The following is a 23291-nucleotide window of genomic DNA, read 5'->3' on the forward strand; positions in this document are numbered from 1 at the left end:
CGATCGACTTCGTTTTGAAGAATGTGACTACCCCAAAAGTAGGACCAAGTTCTCAGCCTCCCTTTTTCTTTCTTATCATCTCTTCTTCTTTTTTTGGAAAGACTTATAAATTTCATTCTGAATTGAGATACACTTTTCTTTCCTCCCCTTTAAAAAGGAAACTATAAATATCGATACAGATATACCAAATTCCTCTTGTTCTAGAATCCAGATAGATACAATATAATACAATATAATACAATACTCGTATTTCCGAATAATATATCTGTATAATCCCAATGAGTAGATACTCATATCTAATAATATATTTCCATCTACACTCAAAGTTACTCGCTTAAAGCCAGCTAGTACAACACCGAGATTACTATGACGGAAAGCTGGGATTATATTTAGTGAGGTAGTTGATTGTAATCTGGATATTATAGTATGCTCTCAGTAGATAGAAGGAAGAGTATAGATACTCATTCTTGGGTCCGATATCAATTATAATATGAAGAGCATACGGCTTCTCTTGATGATAGATAGATAATTCTTTCTTTCATCTGCTTCGGTTCATTAGTAAGATCTTACTTACCAAGTTCTTCAGAAGACAAGGTATAATATAATATATAATATTATAAATCCCTTTGTTAGTATTTAATTTAATTGATCACGATATGCTCTCTCTCTCTCTCTCATACTCTCAAATCACAAATCACAAATCCAGAATAGATACTCAAGTAATAGATAATAGATAAACGAAGGTTCAAGAACCAATCATGTGATTTATAAGGTTCACTTTTTCTTTTTCTTCTTCTGTTTTTACTCCTCCGGCTCGGCTCCTCTGATCGCTCCGTTTTGATTTGAATGAGGTTTTTGAGGGTTTGGAAAGTGGAAAGTGGAAAGGATAAAGGGGGGGGGAGAAGTTGTGGGGTTGGAAGATACTGGAAGGGGAGAGGGGAGAGGGAAAAGTCCTCATACTCGGAGAATATCTCATAATCGCGATTTCTTCATATCGATGTTTATGTATCGATGTGTATGGTCTTGAACTACTGGGTATGTAGCTTTTGTCTTTTGTCTTTTGGATGGATGGATGGATGGATGGATGGATGGATGGATGGATGGATGGATGGATGGAGGATTGTAGGTTGGTGGGTGGGTGGGTGTTGGATCGGATTTGGATTTGTTTCTATTTCAATATCTTGGTGTTTGGTTATTTTAATGAGCAATACTAGATAATAGGATATAGAAATTGGAAATCGGAAATAAAAGTATGGGTGATTTGATATATGTCGATATTTCTTGATTTTGCGGATTATTAATATTGATATCATGGAAATGGAGATGGAGATCTTCGGCGTGATATTGAGTTACTTACTTACTTACTTTCTGGATGCTTTTTGATACCGGCAATTGTGGTTTCGCATGTGTTTGTGTCTTGCAAATTGATGGCATGGGGCGGGAATGGGGTTGATTATTTATATAGTATAAGGTGTTGAGTTTGATTATAATGAGATGCTCTTTTTCTTGAGTGTCTGAAGGGTGGATTATGAGTATCTCTCTCTTTTTTTCTGGGTGTGGTGGAGAAGGAAGTTACGGAGGCTGTGGAAATTGGTTTTTGGTATACTTAGTTTAGGTATATTGAAATAATTGAAGTAAGGTAGTAGGAGTTTATTAATTGTAGATATAGATGAATCTCTTGGATTGGAATTCTGAAGTGAAAGATTGGTAGGCGGATTTGTATTTTATCGATTGTATGAATCTCAGGCTTGGGCTAGGCATGTGTTGGTTGCTTGCTAGGTTTGGAAGATAATGCGTTTGCTTTTATTTGGTGGAGTGACTGGAGTGATGGTTTCTTGATTACTTTTTCTTATGTATATATAGTTATTTTTGAGAACTGAATTGAGAGTGTTGATTCATAGTGCTTTTCATATAAAATGATGCGTAAGTTTCTTGGAAAAATATATCTTCGCTTATAACTTGTGATCTATTGGGGTTCCGTTGTTTTCAATGGTATTGAGAAATGAGTCTTCTTCTGTATCGCTATTGATGTCGGTGTTGCGTTTTGAGAATCGAGATTTGACTTCTCAGTTGATCTATCATTGTCGTCGTCCTTGTCCTCGTCAGCGTCTATGTAGAAAAACTTATCCGTTTCGGAGAATCCATCCTACTGCAAATTACAGGTTGATACAATCAACATAAAATTTGTGTCGAATGAATATGTATGAGCTGCTCTTGTTTCTAATGAAGAAACTAATGAGAATACCTCGTAGCTCGTATGGACGATAGAGAAACGAATTTCGAATGAGCCCAAAAAGTTATATCTTCGAGCGCAGCGAGCTATGGGGGTTTGGGGGCTTGCCCCATGAATTGAAGATAGTAACTATAATTTTGTGATTGATTGAAGATAGTGTTGTGGAGAAGTTAATTAATAAATCTCGGATAGCAGAAAGGGGGTATCACTCTGAGTTGAAAAAATTGATATCTATCTACTATCATAAAATAGACGATTCATGAAGAGGCATTCTTTGAAATTTATAATATTTAAGATTGGGAAAAGGTGTAAAGCAGCTCCAGCAATTGATAGTGCAGTTCCAATGATCATGGCTGGATTGTAATACTTGAAACCACTGGTGATGCCTCCAGCTAAGATTGAAGCCACAACGTAACCAGCGATCAACAGTGTCAACAGCTCACCCGAAGAAAGAGGTGATCGACCGCGAACATCTTGGAACCATACAGGTAGAAACAAAATGGGAACATAGACACCTCCCGTTATACACATAGCATAACTTCCGGCCAGCCATATATCACAATTACGCGCTAGGCTGCTTGGAATCGTGCGAGCCTTTCCGGCAATCTTGGTCGTCTGGGTAGCTACAAAAGCGATAGCGAGGATACCGAATACGACAAAAAGAGCGATAACCCGACCACTACTCCAAGGATAGGCAGCGCCACCCCATTGTAAAGCCATGAGGAGACAGATCAAAGATCCAACCATGAATGCTGTTCCAGGAATATCAAGCTGCAGTGCCTTTTGCACGAGACTGAGTGATTGTGCACTTGGATCTGATGGTGTATGTACCAGGATGCCGCACAAGATTACCGTTACTGCTCCTGAAGGTAAGTTAATGCCGAAACACCATCTCCATGTAGTCGATTACAGTATAGCAGCTCCTAGGAACGGCCCAAGAATAGCTGCCAGTCCAAATGCAGCGGACATGATACCCAAGTACGCAGCACGCTGAGCCAGCGGGATTACTTTGGTAGTAATCAACACACTTCCCAAAAAAACCCAGCAGCACCTAGTCCAGCGATTGCTCGATCGACGATCAGGGTTATGGAGGAATGTGCTGTTGTGCAAATGAGAGATCCAATCTCGAAGATGACAATAGCGACAAGGTAAACATTTTTGATGGGAAAATGACTGTAGAGTTTACCATAGAACAGTTGAAAGGCGCTCAGAGTAAGAAGATAGGCATTAGCCCACCATCCAATGTCTTGTGATGTGCTAAACTCGACGCTGATGACGGGGATTGCCGTAGTTAAAATGGTTTGATCCTGTATTATAAGCGAAAAGTTAGCACCCAAAATTCTATAAGGTAAAAGGCTGCTTGGAATGTGTGTGGTTACCATACCATGCCTGTGAGGAAGACTGCCAGACAAATGCCGACCATAATAAGCGTTAGGCGAGTACGATTTGGCTTGGTAATAACATTCTCAGACGACTCCATGGTCAAGCTTTCTTGGGGAGGTTTGAAATGATGCAAGAAGAGTATTGGATTTCAAGGAACAATAAAAGTCCAGAATCTAGCAAGAAGCTGTGGTGAAATAGCAGTAAAAAAGTGAATGAATTACTCATGGAGTTCTCTACAGACTGATTACAGTCTTTCACTCAAATCATACAAGTTACCGACTGCGCCTTTTGTTCGGTGACACACCAACCCGAACAATTGCGGCGCAATTTATTAATTTTTTGTTACCAACTAGAATATAACCGATTGGTCATTCTGATAACCAGCTGGTTGAATAACAGAAAATAATGTCTCTTCAGAATATCCAAGTCGGTCGTGGCTTGCAGCTCACTATGATGTAGTGAATTCTAACGTGCGTTATGCATAAACTCGGATACCTCTATCTGTTCGTCTTTCCTATATAGTTATTCAGTTCCGCCACCAACATCATTAATAAAGCGCCATACTCATCACTTCAATAGCATAGCTGTCATCATGGATTTCATCGACGTTGCCATCATCGGAGGAGGTCCAGCTGGACTTACTGCCGCCGGTGCTCTCGCTCGCCAACTTCATACTGCGGTGGTTTTTGACACCCAAACCTACCGTAATAATAATTCGGCTCATATGCACATGGTTCCTACCTGGGATCATAGAGATCCAAAGGACTTCCGAGCTGCGACTAAGGATGGCATTTTGGCGCGCTACTCTACGATTCAATTTCTTGATGTTGGCGTCACAAGCATCGAGAAGAAAACAGACTCTCACTTCATCCTCGTCGACGCAAATGCGAAGAAATGGAACTTTAGAAAAGTCATACTGGCTGTAAGTATGAATGATACTTTTCCCGAGATCGAGGGCTACGCTGAGCTTTGGACAAAGAGAATGTAAGTCAATTTGAATCAATTACGAGCACCTAAAGCTATCACATCAAACTAGATTGGTTACTGACGAACTCTATTCGTACTTACATAGTTTTCACTGCCTTTTTTGCTTCGGCTATGAAGACCGCGGCGCTAAGTCTACAGGCGTTCTCGTTCTTCCTCCCCTCAATCCCATGACCGGTATTCACATGATTATAGCCGCCAATGCCGCCCAGCTCAGCGAAGAGGTCACTCTATACACACATGGCGATGAAGAAATAGCCGCAAAGCTTAGTCCACTCTTCAAAGCCCCATTCAAGATTGACACACGCAAGATCCAACGACTCGTTGATAACGGCGGTTCTTCAGTCACAATGCACTTCTCAGATGGTTCGGAGAAAGAAGAAGCATTCTTGGTTCATAACCCGAAGACTATAGTTCAAGGCCCGTTTGTTGAACAGCTGGGTCTGAATCTTAGTCCTGCGGGAGATATTCTGGCACCCCCGCCGTTTCATCAAACCAGCGTTCGGGGTGTCTTTGCGGCCGGAGACTGTATCACGCCGTATAAGGCTACTCCGGCTGCGATCGCTAGTGGTTGTAACTCGGCTGTGGCGTTAACGGCGCAGTTGCAGGCTGAGAAGCATGGAATTACTCCATTTTTTTTAGGAGGTGTGGGAATGGAATAGTTGAGCAGCATTTTGTGAATGGGATATTCTTATGATGGTGCTTTACATATGATTTAGTTAAATGATATGTTATTTTGGAACAATCAAACAATTTGCGTTGCAAGCTTTTGAATGTTTTGTAAGTGATTATCTTGGTGGGAGGAATCTCTCACGTATTTTTCATTTCAAGATTTCAAATCCATTTTTACACCTTGCTTGATTAGAAATTATACGAGGTATCTAACTATCTGTTCTATCTCACCAAATCACTTCACATTACATCCCCTATATTAAATTACATCTTATCATCTATCTACTCCAAATACCCCTCCGCCCATCAATCCCATAGAAACGAGTTTAATACAACAAATCAATCAATCATCCCACAAATTTCCCATCCCACTCGACACCTCCCCCAGACTCAACTTCCTCAACGGTTCCACCCGCGCCCAGCTGTCCATTCCCCTCCATAATTGTGTAGTCTCTACCCCATTCCCATTTTTTGCAGTCTCAACATTCGCTCCCCCGAATAATCTTCTTTTGAAGGGGCGAGGTCCGAGAGGTGCAGGTTTGTAGAGAGTTTCTGGTTCGTCAATCTCGGGAGTTTTGTTTGTTTGCTTTGAATTTCTAGGTTCTGTCGGTTTGGCTTTTACTTTCTCTTTTGACTTCTGATTATCTTTCTCTTTCTCAAGAACTTTTCCTTTCGGACGTAATCTCAACGGTCTCACTCCCTGTGGCTTCTTCTGAACAATCGTTTCTTCTTCTTGATTTTTCTCGAATTCAGGAGTCGAAGGGACACTTTCGATAAATGCACCAGGGATCTTCATTTCTCGACTAGCGGGTCGTTCTTTTGTCGTTCCGGGCTTGGAATACTCGATAAATGCGCCGGGGACTTGCATCTCTGTGCTGCGTTTTTTGATCACGATGGCGGTATTGGGTGATCTGTGGGGTTTGTGAGTGGGTTTTTGGTTCGAGGTCTTCTTTTGGGGCGTGAGGGGTGTCGTTTTAGTGGTCGTAGATGGGGACACTGGTTTGGGATTATGATTGTGACTATTATTTTGATTAAGAGGTCCTCGTGTGATATTGGGGAAAACATCTCGAATATTCGCTGTGGATCTTTGCGGCTCGAAACTTCCTCCTCGAATGGGTAGAGAATCTTCCCATGATTTCAATGATGGTCTAGGTTCTGCTGCCTTTTGTTTTGGTTTAGAATTTGAAGCGGGATTTTTGGATGTATGGGAAGGGATTTCTTTGCTTGAAGCAAATGGTTTTCGCTCGATTTCGAAACTCCCACCTCGTACGGGAAGAGCGTCTTTCCAAGATTTGGGCGGATGGTTGAGAATTTTATTGCTTTCCACTGGTTTCCTTTTGAGAGGTGTGATATGCGTAGGAGGTGCTTGAATATATTCTTTCGTAAATCCTCCTGGCATTCTAGAAGGAGCAGGAATGGAAGGTCTCCTTATCATCATTTCGTTCAGAATTGCAATTGGTAACGGTTGAGTAATAGGAGGTTTTCGGGGAGATATTCGATCCAATGAAGAAGGAATGGTGGTTGGAACTAAAGCGACATCGGGCTTGATGGCTATTTCTGGAGACTCGGCGGTTCTGATTTCGTTAATATGATTGTTTTTTGGGAATAGTAAATACATACCGCATGGTGGATAATGGAGATCGCATTGAAGCGTCGATTATACTACTACTCGGTGTTACGTTCCTTTGTCTGCCTATTCTCTGCGATATAAAGTGATTGGGAGATTTCGAGTTTGGATGCTCGCAAGTGCCGCACGTACTATGCCCGGTACTGGGATTTGAGGGGACACCCAATGATATCGCTGAATCAGATTGAGTTACGCACTTCTCGTTATCGTTTGATTCCGTTGCAGTACTAGAGCTTGTGGTCGTATCTCTTGTGAGATATGACCAGCCAATTCCCCAGCCCTTGCTCTTTTCCTTCTCTTTCTCTTTTTCTTGCGATAATACAGGTGTAGATGAAGGCGTAGAGACAGGTTCAGAGATAGGTGTATATCTCGGTCTTAACGGCACAATCTTTTCTCTTTCCTCAGGAAACTCCCCTGGCATAGAATTCACACTAATCTGAGACTCAGATTTTGGTAGTCCCTCTTCTATTGCTATTTCAGTAGGCACAGGTTTCCTCTTAATATTCGTCTCTCTAGTAATTCTCTCCTTCGCTAACGCAAGCGAATAAGTTTTTTCCCACTCTTCCCTTTCGTTTCCCATAAACAGGTAATCGTCAGGAAGCGATGGTATGGAATCGGCACTAGCTGATGCACTGGCCAAATGTGACTGCAAAATATTTGCAGCAGAGGGATTGAGGGAGGTGAGTTTGCTATCTACGAGATCGTCGCCGAAGGAAGAAACTCGACAGTTGATTTCTCCGTCTTGGAGAAGGTTGGTACGGGCCGGGAGTTGGAAAGGATATTGACAGGCTTCGAGAGCGGTGAGGATGATTCCTGTTGCTACACTGTAGTGGTGAAATATTAGCTAGGTCTAACAACAATTCTCCTCCTGCATTGTATCACGTGAAGTTCACTCATGATATCAATCACACCATACAATACACAGGAAGAAAGAAGAAAGAGAACTCACAACCCAACACAACTCAAAACCAGCCCTCCAATCTGCACCTTACAATCCGTTGTTTCTGGAACACACACTTTCGATTTCGATACAACGACGCTGGATACGATGATTGATAGCATCCATGAGACAAGTGTACCGCGCGCAGTAATGAAGCTATACGCGTGCAGTTTCAACTCTGGAGGACGCACGAAACCTACGGGATTGTTTTGAATACTGGCGGAAATATGGAGGATGAGATAGATGAGAGTGAGTGAGGACTGGAATGTGTTAGTAATTGTTATGCTGTAAATAAGATCTCTTTTTTATTCTTCTGCTCCATGTTCACTCTCGTCTCTGTTCATTCTTCTCTCGCTAAAAATACAACCAAGTCCTTGTAAAACAAATTGCTCTCGGGTGGGGGGAGCGGAGGAGGGAAGAAAAACATCAAGAAAACATAACTCACCCCAACAACCACAAACCCCGTCCCAACTCTCAACAAAAGCGCAAGCGCATGCCCATCCCCAAAAATCTTAACTGTCAACACAATACCTGTCACAACACACAGCAGCAGAATAACCAATGTTGCGCACACAATAAGCGGTGTTAAAATACGTTGAGTGAGCGAGATTCGTGGGGTAAGTGATGGTGTAAGGTGTGGGAGATGCGTGATGGGAATTTGGCCGCGGGGTGCAAGGACGGGGTAGGGCTTTTTGGTCATGGTGGCGCGGAGCGTTGCTGAGGAACGGGTTGAGATGGGGATGGGGTTGAGTGGTTATGTCATCTGTAGTAAGATCTAATGTACGAGTATGTGTTTTAAATTAGGGAGATGAAAATTATAGGATGATGACGATAATGATGGAAATCTTTTTAATCATCATAGTTATCTGTATATCCATTTACATCCAAACGCAAATCTCCAAATGCATCACCATAACTCCCAATCATCAATTGTTCAATTATCATGACGATTTTCAAATCCTTTCTTTCCGCTCCTGGAAATCAAAAATAAGATAACCATCATGTTTTTCGCCGCATCAGGTGAAATTTTGTTACAGAGCACACAGGAAAAGTGGCTGGGTGAATATTTTACTTATGACGGAGAGAGATCAAGAAAAAAAAAAAAATAGAAGGCGGGAGGTCTTACTTCTATAGAAGATATGGAGGAATTGTTCTATCATCAGTAATTGTTTTATTCACTTAGGGGCTAGCAAATTTCTTAAAGAATGCATTCCCAATCGTGGCGTTGGGGTTCGGGAGAGATTACATTCCTAAGGGGTTGGGTGTGGTTAAGCGAGATGGAAGGAATTTTGATGGCTTGCCGATATCGGGTGATGTGGATCTGTAGCTGTGGCTTACGCTTTTTTCTCTCTGGCTGTATTTACTGATTTTGGATAGGATGATTGATTTCTTATCTTGGTAGAAATATAATGTGCCGTGAGATAAATGTTTTCGGGAAGAATGATGGGACAAGGTGATATAGAGTCAATTATCTTTTGGTTTTTACTTGTATGTATCAAATCACTTGTCAGAAAATCAGGAAATTTAGAATTTTATAGCAGTCTCAAAGTTGTTGCAATGATTAATTATGTATGATCTGTCTATATGTAAGGTCTAGTATGCTAATATAATGATGGTACTGGATTTATGGATGGATCGAAGATGTGTAGACGCATGTACGTGTAGTGTTATGATTGTTTTGACTCATTCTACGCCCATATAGCGAGTGCAGAATTCCATAAGAACCAGGTGTGACTAACAGGGGTAAAGAATGAAGTATATCTTGTCAAACAGGTTGTCAAACCAATGTAATGCGCCGAGAGTGAATATATATATATACGTTCATAGGTACATCCATCTCTATGTGTTCGAATCCGCAACAGATAGACCATATAATAAAGAGAGACAATGAGAAGGGAAAGAAAGAAATGGAAGAAGTAAAGAAATGTGAAGGGAGAAGAGAGAGAAGAGAAGAAAAGAAGGGAAGAAGAAAAGAGAAAAATTCTGAACAGGAGGGAATTCTGGAAATCCAGAAAAGTCGTTTCTTAGGTCACACTCAAACAGATTATGTGTATTCCCACGATCTCCCTAATCTTGACTGAATTAACCTGAACAAATCCGTTAACATCACTTCAAATTGCTGGGCATTCAATAAGTCAAATTATTGCCCGATTTTCTAACCAGAAATGTAGGAAATTTACCCAGCAGATCCCAACCCTGGAATCTCCACATCTCCACATCAGCTCTAAAGTCTCTCTCTACATACCCATTCCACCACCAGCCCCTCACCTCAACGGATATTACCCACGCTTCACACCCGTATCTGATACCTTGAGTTCAGATCCTAATTGTCCAAGATAAAATTTTCATATCCCCTCGTGTTCTTGTTTCAAAGTCACGGGTTGAGTTTCCAGGTTCTCAATAGCGAAAGTATAAAAGAGATGGAAAGGAGATTTTTGTTTCTCACATATGTAATACGAGAAGATAAGAATTTACACGAGGAGAGCAAGGTTTCAGAAAATCAACAGGAGTTCATCCCGTTGGGTTTTGATGATTTCATTTGAAGCTGATACCTGTTGCACGCCCCTTCGGCATATTCCTCGGTACTCAGGAACCAAGAGCATCTCGTCAAACGCTCCTACCAAGAGCCACTAACCCCAACTTGCATAGTCATACTGCGCTTGGAAAGGTTATTTTGAATACATCCTAAATTGGAAGGACGTACTTTTAAATTTTTTGAAGAATCACGAGAGACTTGAAAAGCTTGGAGATATCTAAAGAAGACTCTTAACGTTACAATTTCATTGCACATCCTCTATCATTCACATTTCCAAGAGAAAGTCAAAAATCTCTCCAAATGCGTGTTGATGGGCATTGTGTTGTAAAGTACCAAAGCCTTGCCAGGTAACTGCAGTCCTCCATTTCGTGTCTAGATGGATCATATTTTGGGGTTAGCGCAATGGGAATAGTGCGGCTTCACCCTCAGAGCACAGCCATCAAGGTCTCCAGGTCCCCCATCTTAAAGGGTTCATAAACTCTAAATCTTCTCGACTTTTTCCAAATTGGGAATTAAAGTCTTGAATTCCAAGGCTAAACTAAGTCTTCGAAAGGATGTTCTATCATCAAATTTTTATTCTTAGCAAACTCTCTGACAGGGATGAGCACCTCAACTAATTTTCTGCGTGCTTCTTTAAGGGGGTTCAAACTACCGGTCCCGAATTTACCTACCTCACCGTGAAAGAAGAACGCCGCACCAAGCTCGTCAAAATGGAGACTCTTACAGGTAGTATTATTTTGAGATCGAACAACAACATATAGAACCATAACAGATGTAGTAAGGTAAAGACGAATTACGGATCATAAGCTTATCAATGGAGATCCGAGCTCAGCTCATAATCGAGAATATTGATAGATTGATTTGATAAAGAATTTGAATGTGGAAGCTTTTGGTGCACTGGTTCTCTTCGTCCACTACCTCGGAATTTCAGCCCCCAGCTAAATTAAATCCCACGTTTCGGAGCTATCCGTCTTAGCGGTAGCTTGTGAGTTAAGCTCGGTTAAGTTAGACCAGACCACCACTCGTCAAACGCTCTAAGCACAGCGAACCAGCAAACACCACTAAAGTCCAAGACGCTAGCGAAGAATTGCAAATGAAGAAACTATGCGATATCATCAAACTTGTCCAAAGAAGGTATGTTCTGTATAGTTGTCCAAGCTCTAGCTAAAGTGGATCTTCTCTTGATTTGGCCCAAACTACCCCTCCTCTGGAGAATCACGTGACTACTAAAGTAAAATGGCACAGCCATCGAGCTATCGTGAAACCACTTTCGCGACGAAAATAACTCTTCACTCCTTTGTGAAAGTCCACCACAGAAATTCGCGAGCATTGTCGCCAAGATACAGACCAATCTCTTCCTCCTCCAAAGTCTTCATTTTACTGCGCCCAAGTAATCTTTAGAGTGGTAATAAACTTTTACTGTGTTTGCAAGACAACCTGGTTTTCATTGCCAAGGAGAAGAAGATGGTATTTTGCCATAGAAATAGAGTTTCCTTGGACTCTTTGGTGCAATATCAAGGTGATTAAATGAGTGCGGTGAGAAGAGACTCTGTCCTGAACTACCTTGGTGTTCAACATGGACAGACAAGATGAACTAGATCCATGAGGATGAAAGTTATATCAGGATCGAAGAGTATATAAACCTCTCTCGTTTCCCCTTTAATTCGAATTATCATTATCATTATCACATCCATTCTACACTCACTTTACAAACAAACCAAACATACTCACTTCACATTCACTTGACATTCATTTTCCAATCCATTCTCTCTTTTCAAAGAAAAATCAATCACTCACTACCATCAAAATGAAGTTCTCGGTTATCACTCTCCTCACTTATGCTATTATTATACAAGGAGCTGCTCTCCCACAAGCAGCAGTTACAATTTCTACTGACACCCCACTCTCCACTGCCCCCAACAATATTGTTCCTGATTCAATTGAAAATCACTTCAGCAAACAATTTGATGCCTCTAAATCATTGATGGTAAAGGTTGACGATAAGCCTATTCAAGAATTTCAAAAGCGTGTTGTGTTAGTTATAGCTATAACTAGAATCACCACTATTAAGGGTATCGCTATCTTAATCAAAATTGTTGTTAAGTTTAATCAACAAACCCTTTCAAACCTTGGAAATTGAAATACCATAAATTGCTTTTCAAATATAAAAACCTCAAAAAAACTTTTATATATAAAATAATACTAATAATATTTTCCAGATCTATAAGAAATTTATTCAAACAATTATTACTAATATATAATCCAGAAACCCAGATTATAATAAATATTCTGTTGTTATATGTTATAATAAGGGATACTCTATTAGAAACCCTACTAGTATTATTAGAAAAGTCAATATCAAGCTTTCTCTTAATCTTCTTAGTATTAATTACAACTATATATATATATATATATATATATAAATGGAAATAATGTATTCTATACCCAAACTGAGGGTAAATATATCAATATAAGAAAACCATTCCTGTTTGCTAGAAAATAATACTAATACCTTTATAGCTTTTTTATAGATATAATTTTCATTATATATTTGATAAAAGAACCAGTAATTTAATCTGCAATTAGAGAGTTTTAAAGTATCTAGTTCTCGATATAGCAGTTCGAAAAGGATCAATCAAAAGTTGACTTCATTGTGGATCTGCCATTAGATTTGCACACTAGGTGGCCACCTAGTTCCTTGTCTTGTTTTCATATCTCTGTTATCATTGTGTCTGGATCGTTCTGCTTTTGATTTCCTATTGTTTTTATGAAATGTTAGTGCCTAGGTAGTTAATTAAATTGAGCTCATTTTCAAAATCTACGGGTCCATGCATACTACCTTTTATTTGACACAAACGAGAATATTCTGGTGAGTTGATATACCAGGGAAATCTCTCTATTAACTACCTACCTAGATAGCTCTAGCTCGCTAGAACCACGGCAACGAAGATATGAAAACATTTTTCCTTCTGACGAGCAAGCCCCGTGGAGTAAAATCGCTACAGAGCGAACTGTTAATTTTTCCCGTAGCAAAGTTCAAACATCATTCATATGCTAAAGTGTAGTTCTGAAAGATCTAACAATCAGAGTAGTCAGCAAGCCTATCGGTCTTGCTTTAACACTAACCATATCCAGCTTAGGAAACTCGGCTGAGCTGCAACACTACACACCACTAAAGCTTGGGCATGCAAGCAAACACATAATCTTGGGAGTCCGACATTGGTGTATCTAGGAAGTCCATTCATCTCATCATAATAACACTGTCTTTTTTGATATCAGCAAATAGTGAAAGTATCAACAAGCATCATGGCGGCCAGTCAAGCACGATATCGAAATGATGGAGAGTCTATTCCATTTATTGACGATGCATCTCAGCCCCTTGGATCTTTCACTTACGAGCCACTGGACTCGGATTCTGATAGTGATTCTTTTCCGCTTATAACGATAGAAGCGTCTCTGAATGAGAACCATACGCTGTCGTGCAAGTTGGTCAGTACCGAATTTGGCGGAAAGTCTAGGTTCAGAGCGCTGTCATACATGTGGGGAGACGGTACTGCAAATGAAACAATCATGCTCAATGGAGCTGAATTTCAAGTTCGTTAAAATCTTTGGGATGCTCTCCATTACCTTCGCAAATCGGGAATGCAGTCGCAGTTCTGGGTCCATGCGATTTGCGTCAATCAAAACGATATTCCTGAACGGAATAGGCAACTGATGATAATGAAATGGATATATTTCCAAGCAGAAACCGTTGTTGTGTGGCTGGGAAAGAAGTGCGAGAGATACAAGCAGGTGGCCAGAGCTCGAAATGATCGTGTCGTTTTTGAAAACATACAATCAGAAGGTTCGCAGGCATCAGATATCACCTCAGAGACTTCGGTTCGGTCGGAGGAAATGCTCGAATCATTGGTTACAGGGCCAAAAGACAATGCGGACAATGAGGAGCGAGAGATGGATAAAGAGCTATGCGCTGATGGATACTGGAGCAGGTTATGAATAGTTCAAGAGATTGGACGAGCACGGCAGATAGAAGTTCGTTTTGGTGAAATTGCCATGTCTTGGAAGGCATTCATCGAAATGGTAACTTTGCACGAGAATATTAATGAGGGACCTTTGAGGTTAAACTCACTGCTTCTAGAGAAACATTCTGGTGCCCATATTTCTCGCAAGCTCCTGTGTGATCATCGAGAAGCTTTATGCACGGAGCCAAGAGATAAGATATACGGCTTAGTTGGTCTGCAGCTGATACCATCGGATTTCACATGGACTACAGCAGAACTCTGGTCGAAGTATGGGCGGATACAATGGAGTTTTTCAATCTTGATGGAAGTCTTTCGAGTGACCATATATTTCTTGTTGGAGGACTCGTTAAGAGTCTGTTGAAGGAGCCGACTAGGGGCTCCTTGAACAAGCTCTACCATTGAACTGTTCGCAATCTATTCCGACCCTCTGCATAGAAGATACCAAAAATAGAAGTCCCAAAGTATTTGAACTCAAAGGCTATGTCGTCGGATGCATAGTAGCTGTCGGTCCTTCTCTACGGAGATAGTTCCGAATATGCAAAAGGCCGATCAACGGGACTCTGAAATTTTTCAGAATTTCCCAGAAGAGCTCGGTGAAGCTCATCGTGAGAGCGATGAACTGATAAACTATGTTTCAGAGTCGAAAAATGCCGAACTAGAATCAATTGCTTTCAGTCACATGAGTAGTGTGTCTTGGAAAAAGTCGTGTAGCTATTACAGAGCCCCAGAATTTGTTTACCAGTACAAGATCAACCAAGTGCAAGCCGAATACTCTGCTAAATCACAAGATATCTCAACGACGGCTCCTAGCACAAATCTATTCCTCGTCAAGAACTACTACCGCGACCCCTAGAAAATGGGAATTGCGACAAGCCAGGCCCGACCTGAAGACCTTGTTTGTTGGATCAGCGGGGTCTCGAGAGCTCTTCTACTGCGTAAAGTTGGAAACTCGGGAAACGCCAAAGTTTGGCAAGCACTTGGCACAGCGTTGTTCACGCAGCATCTTGATTTGAATGACAAAAACACGCCATGCAACCGATCTGACTTCGTTCGACAAGGAGACAATGAACTTGGAGGTGGACGCGGCGACAGTATATGTCCTCTTGTCTTAGATAATCAACAAGCAGAGAACATTGCCAATGGAAACATCCCAACGGAGAAGATATCCTGATAAGTTGTGTCGATCAGGCTGTTTTTTGAAGTTCGAAAAAATGAGGATGTAGAAACTACTAAGATCCAAACATCATACGCCTTCAAGAAGAGCGCAATACTATCAATAGCATCTCAGATTCTAAAAATTTAAAAGGATTGGCACCATGGAAGCAAAAGCTTAGAGAGGAGCACTCGGGCGATTGATATATGATTGTTATTACAAACATACCATAAAAAAGCCATGCGACATCCCATATCCCATATACCTGTTTGTATACCTACTAGGGAGGTACCTAGGTACTCCCTGCCAACAACAAACGAAACAAACAAATCTCAGCCAATCAAAATTACCCGCCAAAGATATACCAAAAATATATCAGATTCACTATCATTTTCAGGTCCGAGGTCAACAATAAAAAATTCAAAGTTTCACTTCTTGAAGGAAAAAGAAAACAAGATAGGTCAAATAAAGGAAAAGAATTCAGTTTCCAAAACTGAGAATCGCAATCGATCTTTCTTCTCGTCTTCCCATCTCTCGTCTGAAAATTTCTATCCTCTTGTTTTCTTTACAACTTCAACAACTAAAGGAGCAACAGCTTTAACTCGTCGCATTGCATACGAACGCGTGTGCGCAACGGATTTATCAAAGATGTGTAAGTTACTTTGAACCGATCTTTGCTTGCCTTGCAATTCGCACCTTTGCGCATTCCTCTCTTCCTATCCATTTCTTTCCTGCAAACTACACCCATATCTTATATCAATCCAACTTGATAAAACAAGAATCAAACTAACAATTCAACTCAAACATAACAGCGCACCCAATGGTTCTTCTTCCCGGCAGCAGCGGGTACCGTCCCAACAAAGGCGTCAAACGCGAACATGATCCCGATCAGGTTCACGATCTTAGCTCCAAAAGTCCAAATGCAAATGGCACTCCAGACAATCGAACACAAGAGCATAAGAAAAAGAAAACCCACCATAAGAAGTCGAAGCACAAGTCTTCTCAATCACAGCAACAAGAAGACACATCAATGAGCGGGGGCTTGGGAGATATGAGCGTGGAGTTAGGAGAGCCCATCTTACCACCTCCTAGTGATTCTCAATATAAGAAGAAGAAGAAGACGAAGAAGCTTAAGAGCGTGCATTTTGAAGAACCCAGCAGTAACTATCGCCCACCGCACGTTGTTGATGAGGAAGAGGAGGCAGAAACTGAAAGGTTTGAGATGAATGGTGATTCAGCTCTGCGCGAAACATCTACCTTAACTGTTCGATCTCACAGTCCAATCTTACCACCAACATCAAGTCCAATTCTTCCTCCCACCCGACCAAAAAGATCCTCAAGCCATGGTCCGCCACCTCCGATTCTCCCACAGCCTTCTCCGAGTCGGATGAATCCACTGTATGTTCCTCCAAAAACCTCGACTCCAATTTTACCTCCAGCTTCACCCTTCAGAAAGAGACGTGGCTCGACTGGTAATACCTTTGCTCAACCACCACCAACGTTCTCAACACAAGTTCCTAGTCCACAGGCCACTCAACCACCACCCGCCAAACCAACAACCAAATCAGCCGATCCCAAGCCTAAGGATGACGAATGGGAGTTTAGCACTGGAAAGATTCGAGCAATGATCGGTGATCCAATGGAAAAGGATGCTCAAAGAGAAGAAAGTGAGTTACATTCACCGATTTCCCATTTTAATATCTTAATTATTGCTAATGCGTTTCTGCCCACTTAGATATAGCATTTTCACACAACTACATCCGATCTCCCATGCGACAAGATCAAGGTATCAATGTAGGAGGCGTCAATTTTAACATTTGGCACATCAAAAACCGTGAAACTTTCATCTTAAAGAGCAAAGGCACTGGACTACAAGTATGTTCAGTAGCTCAAGGTAGCATATGGGTATTCCTCGGTCTCGAGAAATTTCGCATATCGAAAGGTGGGATGTGGCGTATCAGAGAAGGAGAGATATGCTCCGTTAAAAACCAAGATGGTCATGAGTGTGTCTTGCACGTCAGCGCAATTCCAAGTGCTTCTACATTGGCAAACCAGTGAAGAGAGTTGAAAGGAAAAATTTGGGGATTTGCGCGAACTGGAATTACAATTTGATGCACTTGCATTTGCAGCATCTGATATGGGATTTATCATTTGAAAAAGGCCTGGAATTTTTTGCGACTGCAGCAGGAGCTTATTAGTGATTTTATTACACTTGCAGCTTAAGTTATGCAAGGGAACCTTATTTGTTCAAAGAGCGTTGAAGCTCCGCAATAGGCAGTTATATACATACCATGTTTTTCGCAAGTACTCCTCCACCAGAATCCTGCGAGGCAGAAAAAGCTTTCCCGAATCTTTCTTGAGTCAGCCCGTTCAGAAGATCATCTGCGGACTGAATGTTATCGTGAAAAAAGAGTGCTCCCGTGTTGACCCCTGCAACCAAGAATGTCTCACCAACTACGGACCCGTATTCTCGTGGCGTTCACTAGTTCAACTGACAGCTGAAAGATTCCCCACCAAAAGCCCCCCAAAATTCCCAATCAAATCAATTCCCATCCCGCAAATTGATCCTTTCGGGCTTAAACATTGAGAAACCGGAGGAACCTTAAACTTTATTCAGACGTGAGGCTGGAAATGATGCTTATTTTAAGCATGGTAGAAAATTGGCTGCATAAAAACGAGCCTCAACCCCCATCAATATCATGAGCTGATTTGATCAATTTTTCTTCTGTGCTGTACAATAGGCAGTAGGATAGTAGGGGTTTCGAGCCGTTGAGAATTTATTTGAGCTTTTCTTCCCCTCGAAACACAATGCGTAAATTGTAGATCTTGAATGTCAGTCGCCCAAATCGTTCGTAGTCATTTAATTTTTGTAGCACAAAATGATCTTTTCGTTGTTTCTGGTGAGCTCGAGTCTTTTGCCAGCAATTTTGGCGAAGGCGCTTCCCTGGACACCAGCAGTTCAAACATCTACTGCTGATAATCGAGCACCGGTGCAAGGAGGGTGGAGTCCGAGTCCAACAGCAGCTCCTAACAATGCTCTGAAGGTGTTGGATCTATTGAAACGTCAAACAACTGCGAATAATACCTGCGGATACTACAATGGCATTCAATGTTAGTACTTCAACAGTCAAATTCGCATACAAATAGACTATATACTAACAACATGAAGCGGAACCTTATACTTGTTCTGGAGCAGGCTACTGTGCCCATAATTCGTATTCTGCTGTCGGATGCTGTACTGGAGATATTAATTCTTGCGATATATTCACCGCTTGCATTGACTACTCCTCGTCCTCGGCGCTTTGTGCTCTAGCAGACGGGTTAACAGGATGCTGCAACGATTCCGATTTCCCTTATTGCGCAACTTTCCTCTGGAACAACCCTCAAAGAAGCATGTATCGCTGCGTAACGTCTCCGGCATTTTATCTCATGTCCGATTACCCAATCACTGGTACTGCTTCAACGACTGTCGTGTCTTCTGTCACTTTATCTCGAAGTGTCGCCTCAGTAGCGAGCAGCATTCAAAGCGGAGATGATGCTCAGGATGTAAGCAGCGCTTCTCGAAGTTCAGTGACCTCAGCAAGTGCACGTAGTTCAGTAACCTCCGCAGGTTCACGTAGCTCAGCATCTTCATCGTCACTGGCAACTCCATTTGCAACTACAACAGCTCACAAGAAATCTGGAGTTCCACTAGGAGCTATTATCGGTGGAGCTGTTGGCGGCGTGGCAGTAATTGCGCTCTTAATTTTTGCCATCGTTTTCTTTGTCAGAAAGAAGAAATCAAATCCCTCACAACCACAGCCTCCACCTCAAGTCTCAACAACCCATCCTAATAACCCATATCAAGGAGTGCCGCCAAATTCACCTCCGCCATTCTACGATAATCGTACCAGTATTGCAAAACCGGCTTATCCTATGCAACATAAAACTGAATTGGCGAATACTGTGTATATCCCTCCTGCTATACCCGAGTATTATCAGCCACCGAAAGATGATGTCCCTATTTCACCGAACAGCAATACACATAGATTTTCAAATAGTCAAATATATAGCGATCCAGGCCATCAATACTCCGAGCTAGACGCAACTGCTCTGGATCCTTTAAATGTAAATAGAGTGGAATTAGGTAGTGAGCCGAGGAGACCAAGTCATGGAACAGAAATCAGTCCCACAAGATGATGAGAATGTTCAAATTATGATGATGGTTTCGATCAAGATTGTTCGTGAGAAGATTTTGGCCATTCATCAGAGTCATGAGATGTTCATGAGGGGCATTTCATATGGCGTGTGAGAGGTATCTCTTGCGAGGTGAGATGGAAATGGTGTAAATGATAAGACTTTCCGATTTGCTCATACAGTTTTGTGGAAGATATCCAATATAGTTTATAGAAATTAATATTCAACTTGAGCCTTTTGCTAGTATATACTAGGTATACTTTGGCGGTTCGTCAAGATGGAGTGGTTTATTTGTGAAAACTTGCCTTGGACGGGGCTCCAGTCGTAGTATACAAGAATTGATTCGATCCATGTCATGATTTGGACGACAAAATTCATATTGATTTGAAGTTGTAACAACTGCCAGGTGTTGATTTGGCATCTTAGAGTCTCTCCTATCACTTTGAACGATTTTCATTCAATTGATGGTGTCTGAGAATTATAAGAGTGTTACATAACTTTCTGAGAGCACGGACCATCGACCAGAAACCACATGATAGTGAAGAAGCTTCATAAAAACTAAGGAAAATGACATCCATACATTGTACACTTTGATATTCAGACAACATGGAACAGACTTGTCTCCCATCAAGTGAACGAGATCGTGATTTCACATTGATCTCACTCGAAGTGTCGTTCATCAAAGATAAGTTCCATAGCCAGATCACAGATATGCCCACCCCACTATCGTGGATCTATGATGCGATACTGCATTTTCGGTTGTCCCCCTTCATCAGATTTGTTCGATATCAGGTATAATATTCATTTACTTTTGTAGATTAACAAATTGGGAAGCTACGGATACTCAATATCGCTGTGAGCTACTTTTTATCGTCACTTCCTTATTCAACTACTAGGTAATTCTTTCCTTCATCGGCCCGAAATTCTAGCAATTTCTTCCTTTTCTGAAAATCCCGTTCTGTTAAGATTCAATCTTTAAGAACAATCCTTAAGTACCAGTCCTATCATTATCAGTCCCATCAAGTATTAGTTCTATCATTCATCAGCCTATCAAGTACTGGTCCTATCGACAAACAGTCCTATCAAATCACTTGCAAATCATCCATACACACATCTTACAAAAATGCCTGAAATACTACGAGTTGGAATCATAGGGCTTGGGGAGATTGCACAGGTATTATCATCCAGGAACATCTGCAGCCAACGCAACTAACTCTCTCGAACACAGGTCTCACATATCACAGTCCTGAATAACCTATCCGACTATTTCACCATTACATACCTCTGTGACCCCTCTGAAGCTGCTCTGGAGCATTGTTCAAAAAAAGTTGCTGGGAGCACCCCCAAATAACCACAGATGCGGCACAGCTTTGTTCGTCTTCCGATGTCGATGTGGTTCTGATAACAAGCGCACACGGTTTCCATGCGTCCCAGGCCATACTTGCCCTACATAATGATAAATACACCCTAGTAGAAAAGCCATTGTGCTTATGTTTCAGAGATATTGAGCAGCTTGAAGAAGCCGAAAAGGGATCGGCAGGCAAGATCTTTGTTGGGTATCAAAGACGCTACGCTCAGGCATTCGTTGATGCCGTGAAGGAAGTAGGTGGCCTCGGCAAGATTCAATATGCCCGTGTCAGAGATATCATCGGACACAACAGCAATTTTGTTGATCAATCGGCGACATTCCCTAAGAAATTCTCAGACTACAAGCAGGCGGATTCCGAAGCTATGTCGGCGGTTCTGAATGAACAGATTATTCACGCGCTTGGGACAGAGTATGAGATGGACGTTACTCCTGCGGCCAAGGAGTTTTTCGGATTCTTTTCAATGTAATATCCCTACACAGCTCCAGCTTACATAAGACACTTACTGATTTTCTAGTCTCGCTACTCATGATTTGAGTGCAATGAGAGAAATACTTGGTGGCATGCCTCAAAGAGTGCTGGGATCATCTCTGAGCTTACCATTTTGGACGGTCTTGTTCCAATTTGACGGCTTTGCTGTAACATATGAGTCGGGTGTTCATGGCGTTCCAACATTCGACGCCCATCTAGAAGTATATTCGGAGGATAAGATCGTTCGGGTCAATTATGACAGTGGATATATCAAAGGACTTCCTGTCACGATGACAATCAGGGAAAGAATTGGTGAATCGGGATACCAGGAAAGAACTGTGAGGAAAACATATGAGGATCCATATACTTTGGAATTTTTAGATTTTCATGATTGCGTTATCAATGGGAAGACCCCTAAGACAAGTGTGCAAGACGCGAAGAAAGATTTGGATCTTTTCAAGATGATCCTTCAATCCTCAAATTCCCTATAATAGAATGCATACCTAGGTAGAACAATAAAACCCGATTTTTTCAAGAAGTCAAAGCGCAACAAGTTCTTCATCATCTACTCCCGATTTCATGGAGTCATCTTGACCTTGCAAACAACGCCTTTAGAAACTTCAATGGTATGATTCTCACCGAATGATGTTGGGTAAAGTTGCCTGCTAAATACTGTTCGACATCTCATCTTCACTAACGCTGCTCCTAGCCGATTTTCCAATAACGCTGCTTGTAGGATTCGTATTTCGGGTACGATTGATCCTAAAAGTCTCCTGTCCACAACTATAATATATTAATTATCATAACTAGTGTATTCTACTGTTCGCTAAAATGATTTAATTCTCCGGCAGTTTGTTCCCGTTTCAGCACCTCATCGCTTGTCAACGTTCATCCCTGAAACACGCCTTCAAACATCGACTTGAAGTTCATCATAGAAACCAGTTTCGCTATCTGAACTACTTTTGGTAAGAACAGTTTTATACCTGGGACAGGAGCTTCGTTTGCCCGTAATAGATCTCTTACGTAGATTTCTGAACGAATTACATGGCCACAAATTATTTAATAGAAACGACAAAGATTGCTCATGTTTTGTTGTAAGGTAGATATTCGCTACGATTGGGCTCCATGATTGGGTATAATATGATCTTTGAATACTCCAAGGTAATCTTACATGTCAGCTCTAAATCGTATTAAACGGCAAGCCGCAAACCTTATGAGATTGCAATCCTTCCACTGCTTCACTAGCACAATGTAAGTGTGCTTTGGTTGATCCGGAAAAGCTGCAAAGTTTGTTTGTATTACTCGAGGTCTACTCGTATAATACATCAGGTATAAGATCGAGGAATAAGTACTCGTATACCCGGATATGTCAACGAGTATCCGCATCCCGTTCACACGAGTAAACCATCAACGGAAAATGTTCCCCTGCCCTATAAACCCCCGCATTAATGTGGAGATTTATTGGAATGGTTAGGGTTACCCCATGATCGTCTGCCGTGAAACTCTTATTTCTATGCTTGGCAAGAATCCTCTCGTTCCATACACAGTTCATTTCGCGAATTCGTGCAAATGCGCACGGCTTTCTGATCTAGAGTGAGCCAAAATAGCGAGTTTGTGGTATACAGAATAAAGTTTCAATTTTCATACGCGCATCATGGACGATGGATATTGTGTACAAACGAGGAAAGTTCATCGCACAGACTCAATCCCAACACCAACCTTGTGTG

General features: G+C 41.5%; 8 protein-coding genes across 8 annotated transcripts; 6 read left to right on the top strand and 2 right to left on the bottom strand.

Moving 5' to 3' along the window:
- Positions 1-2464: 2464 nt before the first annotated feature.
- EAF02_005999 (uncharacterized protein) lies at positions 2465-3713 on the bottom strand (the record flags this gene model as incomplete). The annotated part of the gene is made up of 3 exons (XM_038902047.1): positions 2465-3096; positions 3285-3540; positions 3618-3713. 3 exons carry the CDS (start codon positions 3711-3713, stop codon positions 2465-2467), a joined length of 984 nt encoding a protein of 327 aa, XP_038758264.1.
- Positions 3714-4208: 495 nt separating this feature from the next.
- Positions 4209-5262, top strand: EAF02_006000 (uncharacterized protein; the record flags this gene model as incomplete). Its single annotated transcript, XM_038902048.1, has 2 exons — positions 4209-4600; positions 4689-5262. The coding sequence occupies 2 exons, from the start codon at positions 4209-4211 to the stop codon at positions 5260-5262; spliced, it is 966 nt and encodes a 321-aa protein (XP_038758265.1).
- A 353-nt stretch (positions 5263-5615) lies between these two features.
- EAF02_006001 (uncharacterized protein) lies at positions 5616-8539 on the bottom strand (the record flags this gene model as incomplete). The annotated part of the gene is made up of 4 exons (XM_038902049.1): positions 5616-6846; positions 6893-7723; positions 7849-8099; positions 8285-8539. 4 exons carry the CDS (start codon positions 8537-8539, stop codon positions 5616-5618), a joined length of 2568 nt encoding a protein of 855 aa, XP_038758266.1.
- A 3643-nt stretch (positions 8540-12182) lies between these two features.
- EAF02_006002 (uncharacterized protein) lies at positions 12183-12798 on the top strand (the record flags this gene model as incomplete). The annotated part of the gene is made up of 2 exons (XM_038902050.1): positions 12183-12478; positions 12642-12798. 2 exons carry the CDS (start codon positions 12183-12185, stop codon positions 12796-12798), a joined length of 453 nt encoding a protein of 150 aa, XP_038758267.1.
- Positions 12799-13681: 883 nt separating this feature from the next.
- On the top strand, positions 13682-14371 carry EAF02_006003 (uncharacterized protein; the record flags this gene model as incomplete). Its single annotated transcript, XM_038902051.1, has 2 exons — positions 13682-13969; positions 14024-14371. The coding sequence occupies 2 exons, from the start codon at positions 13682-13684 to the stop codon at positions 14369-14371; spliced, it is 636 nt and encodes a 211-aa protein (XP_038758268.1).
- Positions 14372-16198: 1827 nt separating this feature from the next.
- Positions 16199-17608, top strand: EAF02_006004 (uncharacterized protein; the record flags this gene model as incomplete). The annotated part of the gene is made up of 3 exons (XM_038902052.1): positions 16199-16202; positions 16363-17217; positions 17286-17608. The coding sequence occupies 3 exons, from the start codon at positions 16199-16201 to the stop codon at positions 17606-17608; spliced, it is 1182 nt and encodes a 393-aa protein (XP_038758269.1).
- Positions 17609-18429: 821 nt separating this feature from the next.
- EAF02_006005 (uncharacterized protein) lies at positions 18430-19729 on the top strand (the record flags this gene model as incomplete). The annotated part of the gene is made up of 2 exons (XM_038902053.1): positions 18430-18661; positions 18720-19729. The coding sequence occupies 2 exons, from the start codon at positions 18430-18432 to the stop codon at positions 19727-19729; spliced, it is 1242 nt and encodes a 413-aa protein (XP_038758270.1).
- Positions 19730-20335: 606 nt separating this feature from the next.
- EAF02_006006 (uncharacterized protein) lies at positions 20336-22099 on the top strand. Its single transcript, XM_038902054.1, is given in 4 exon segments — positions 20336-20900; positions 20955-21053; positions 21065-21558; positions 21611-22099. 4 exon segments carry the CDS (start codon positions 20850-20852, stop codon positions 22053-22055), a joined length of 1089 nt encoding a protein of 362 aa, XP_038758271.1. The 5' UTR covers positions 20336-20849; the 3' UTR covers positions 22056-22099.
- The last annotated feature ends 1192 nt before the right edge of the window (positions 22100-23291 follow it).

The sequence above is a fragment of the Botrytis sinoallii genome (assembly GCF_014898435.1).
Source record: "Botrytis sinoallii strain Bc 23 chromosome Unknown BSIN_009, whole genome shotgun sequence".
Taxonomy (NCBI): domain Eukaryota; kingdom Fungi; phylum Ascomycota; class Leotiomycetes; order Helotiales; family Sclerotiniaceae; genus Botrytis; species Botrytis sinoallii.

What these genes read in the sequence shown, in the direction of transcription:
- EAF02_006006 (XM_038902054.1), top strand. Translation starts at nt 20,850, where the DNA reads ATGCCTGAAATACTACGAGTTGGAATCATAGGGCTTGGGGAGATTGCA. An exon ending in GGCTTGGGGAGATTGCACAG is followed by an intron (nt 20,901 to 20,954) that starts GTATTATCATCC and finishes TCTCGAACACAG; the next exon opens with GTCTCACATATCACAGTCCT. An exon ending in TTTTTCGGATTCTTTTCAAT is followed by an intron (nt 21,559 to 21,610) that starts GTAATATCCCTA and finishes CTGATTTTCTAG; the next exon opens with TCTCGCTACTCATGATTTGA.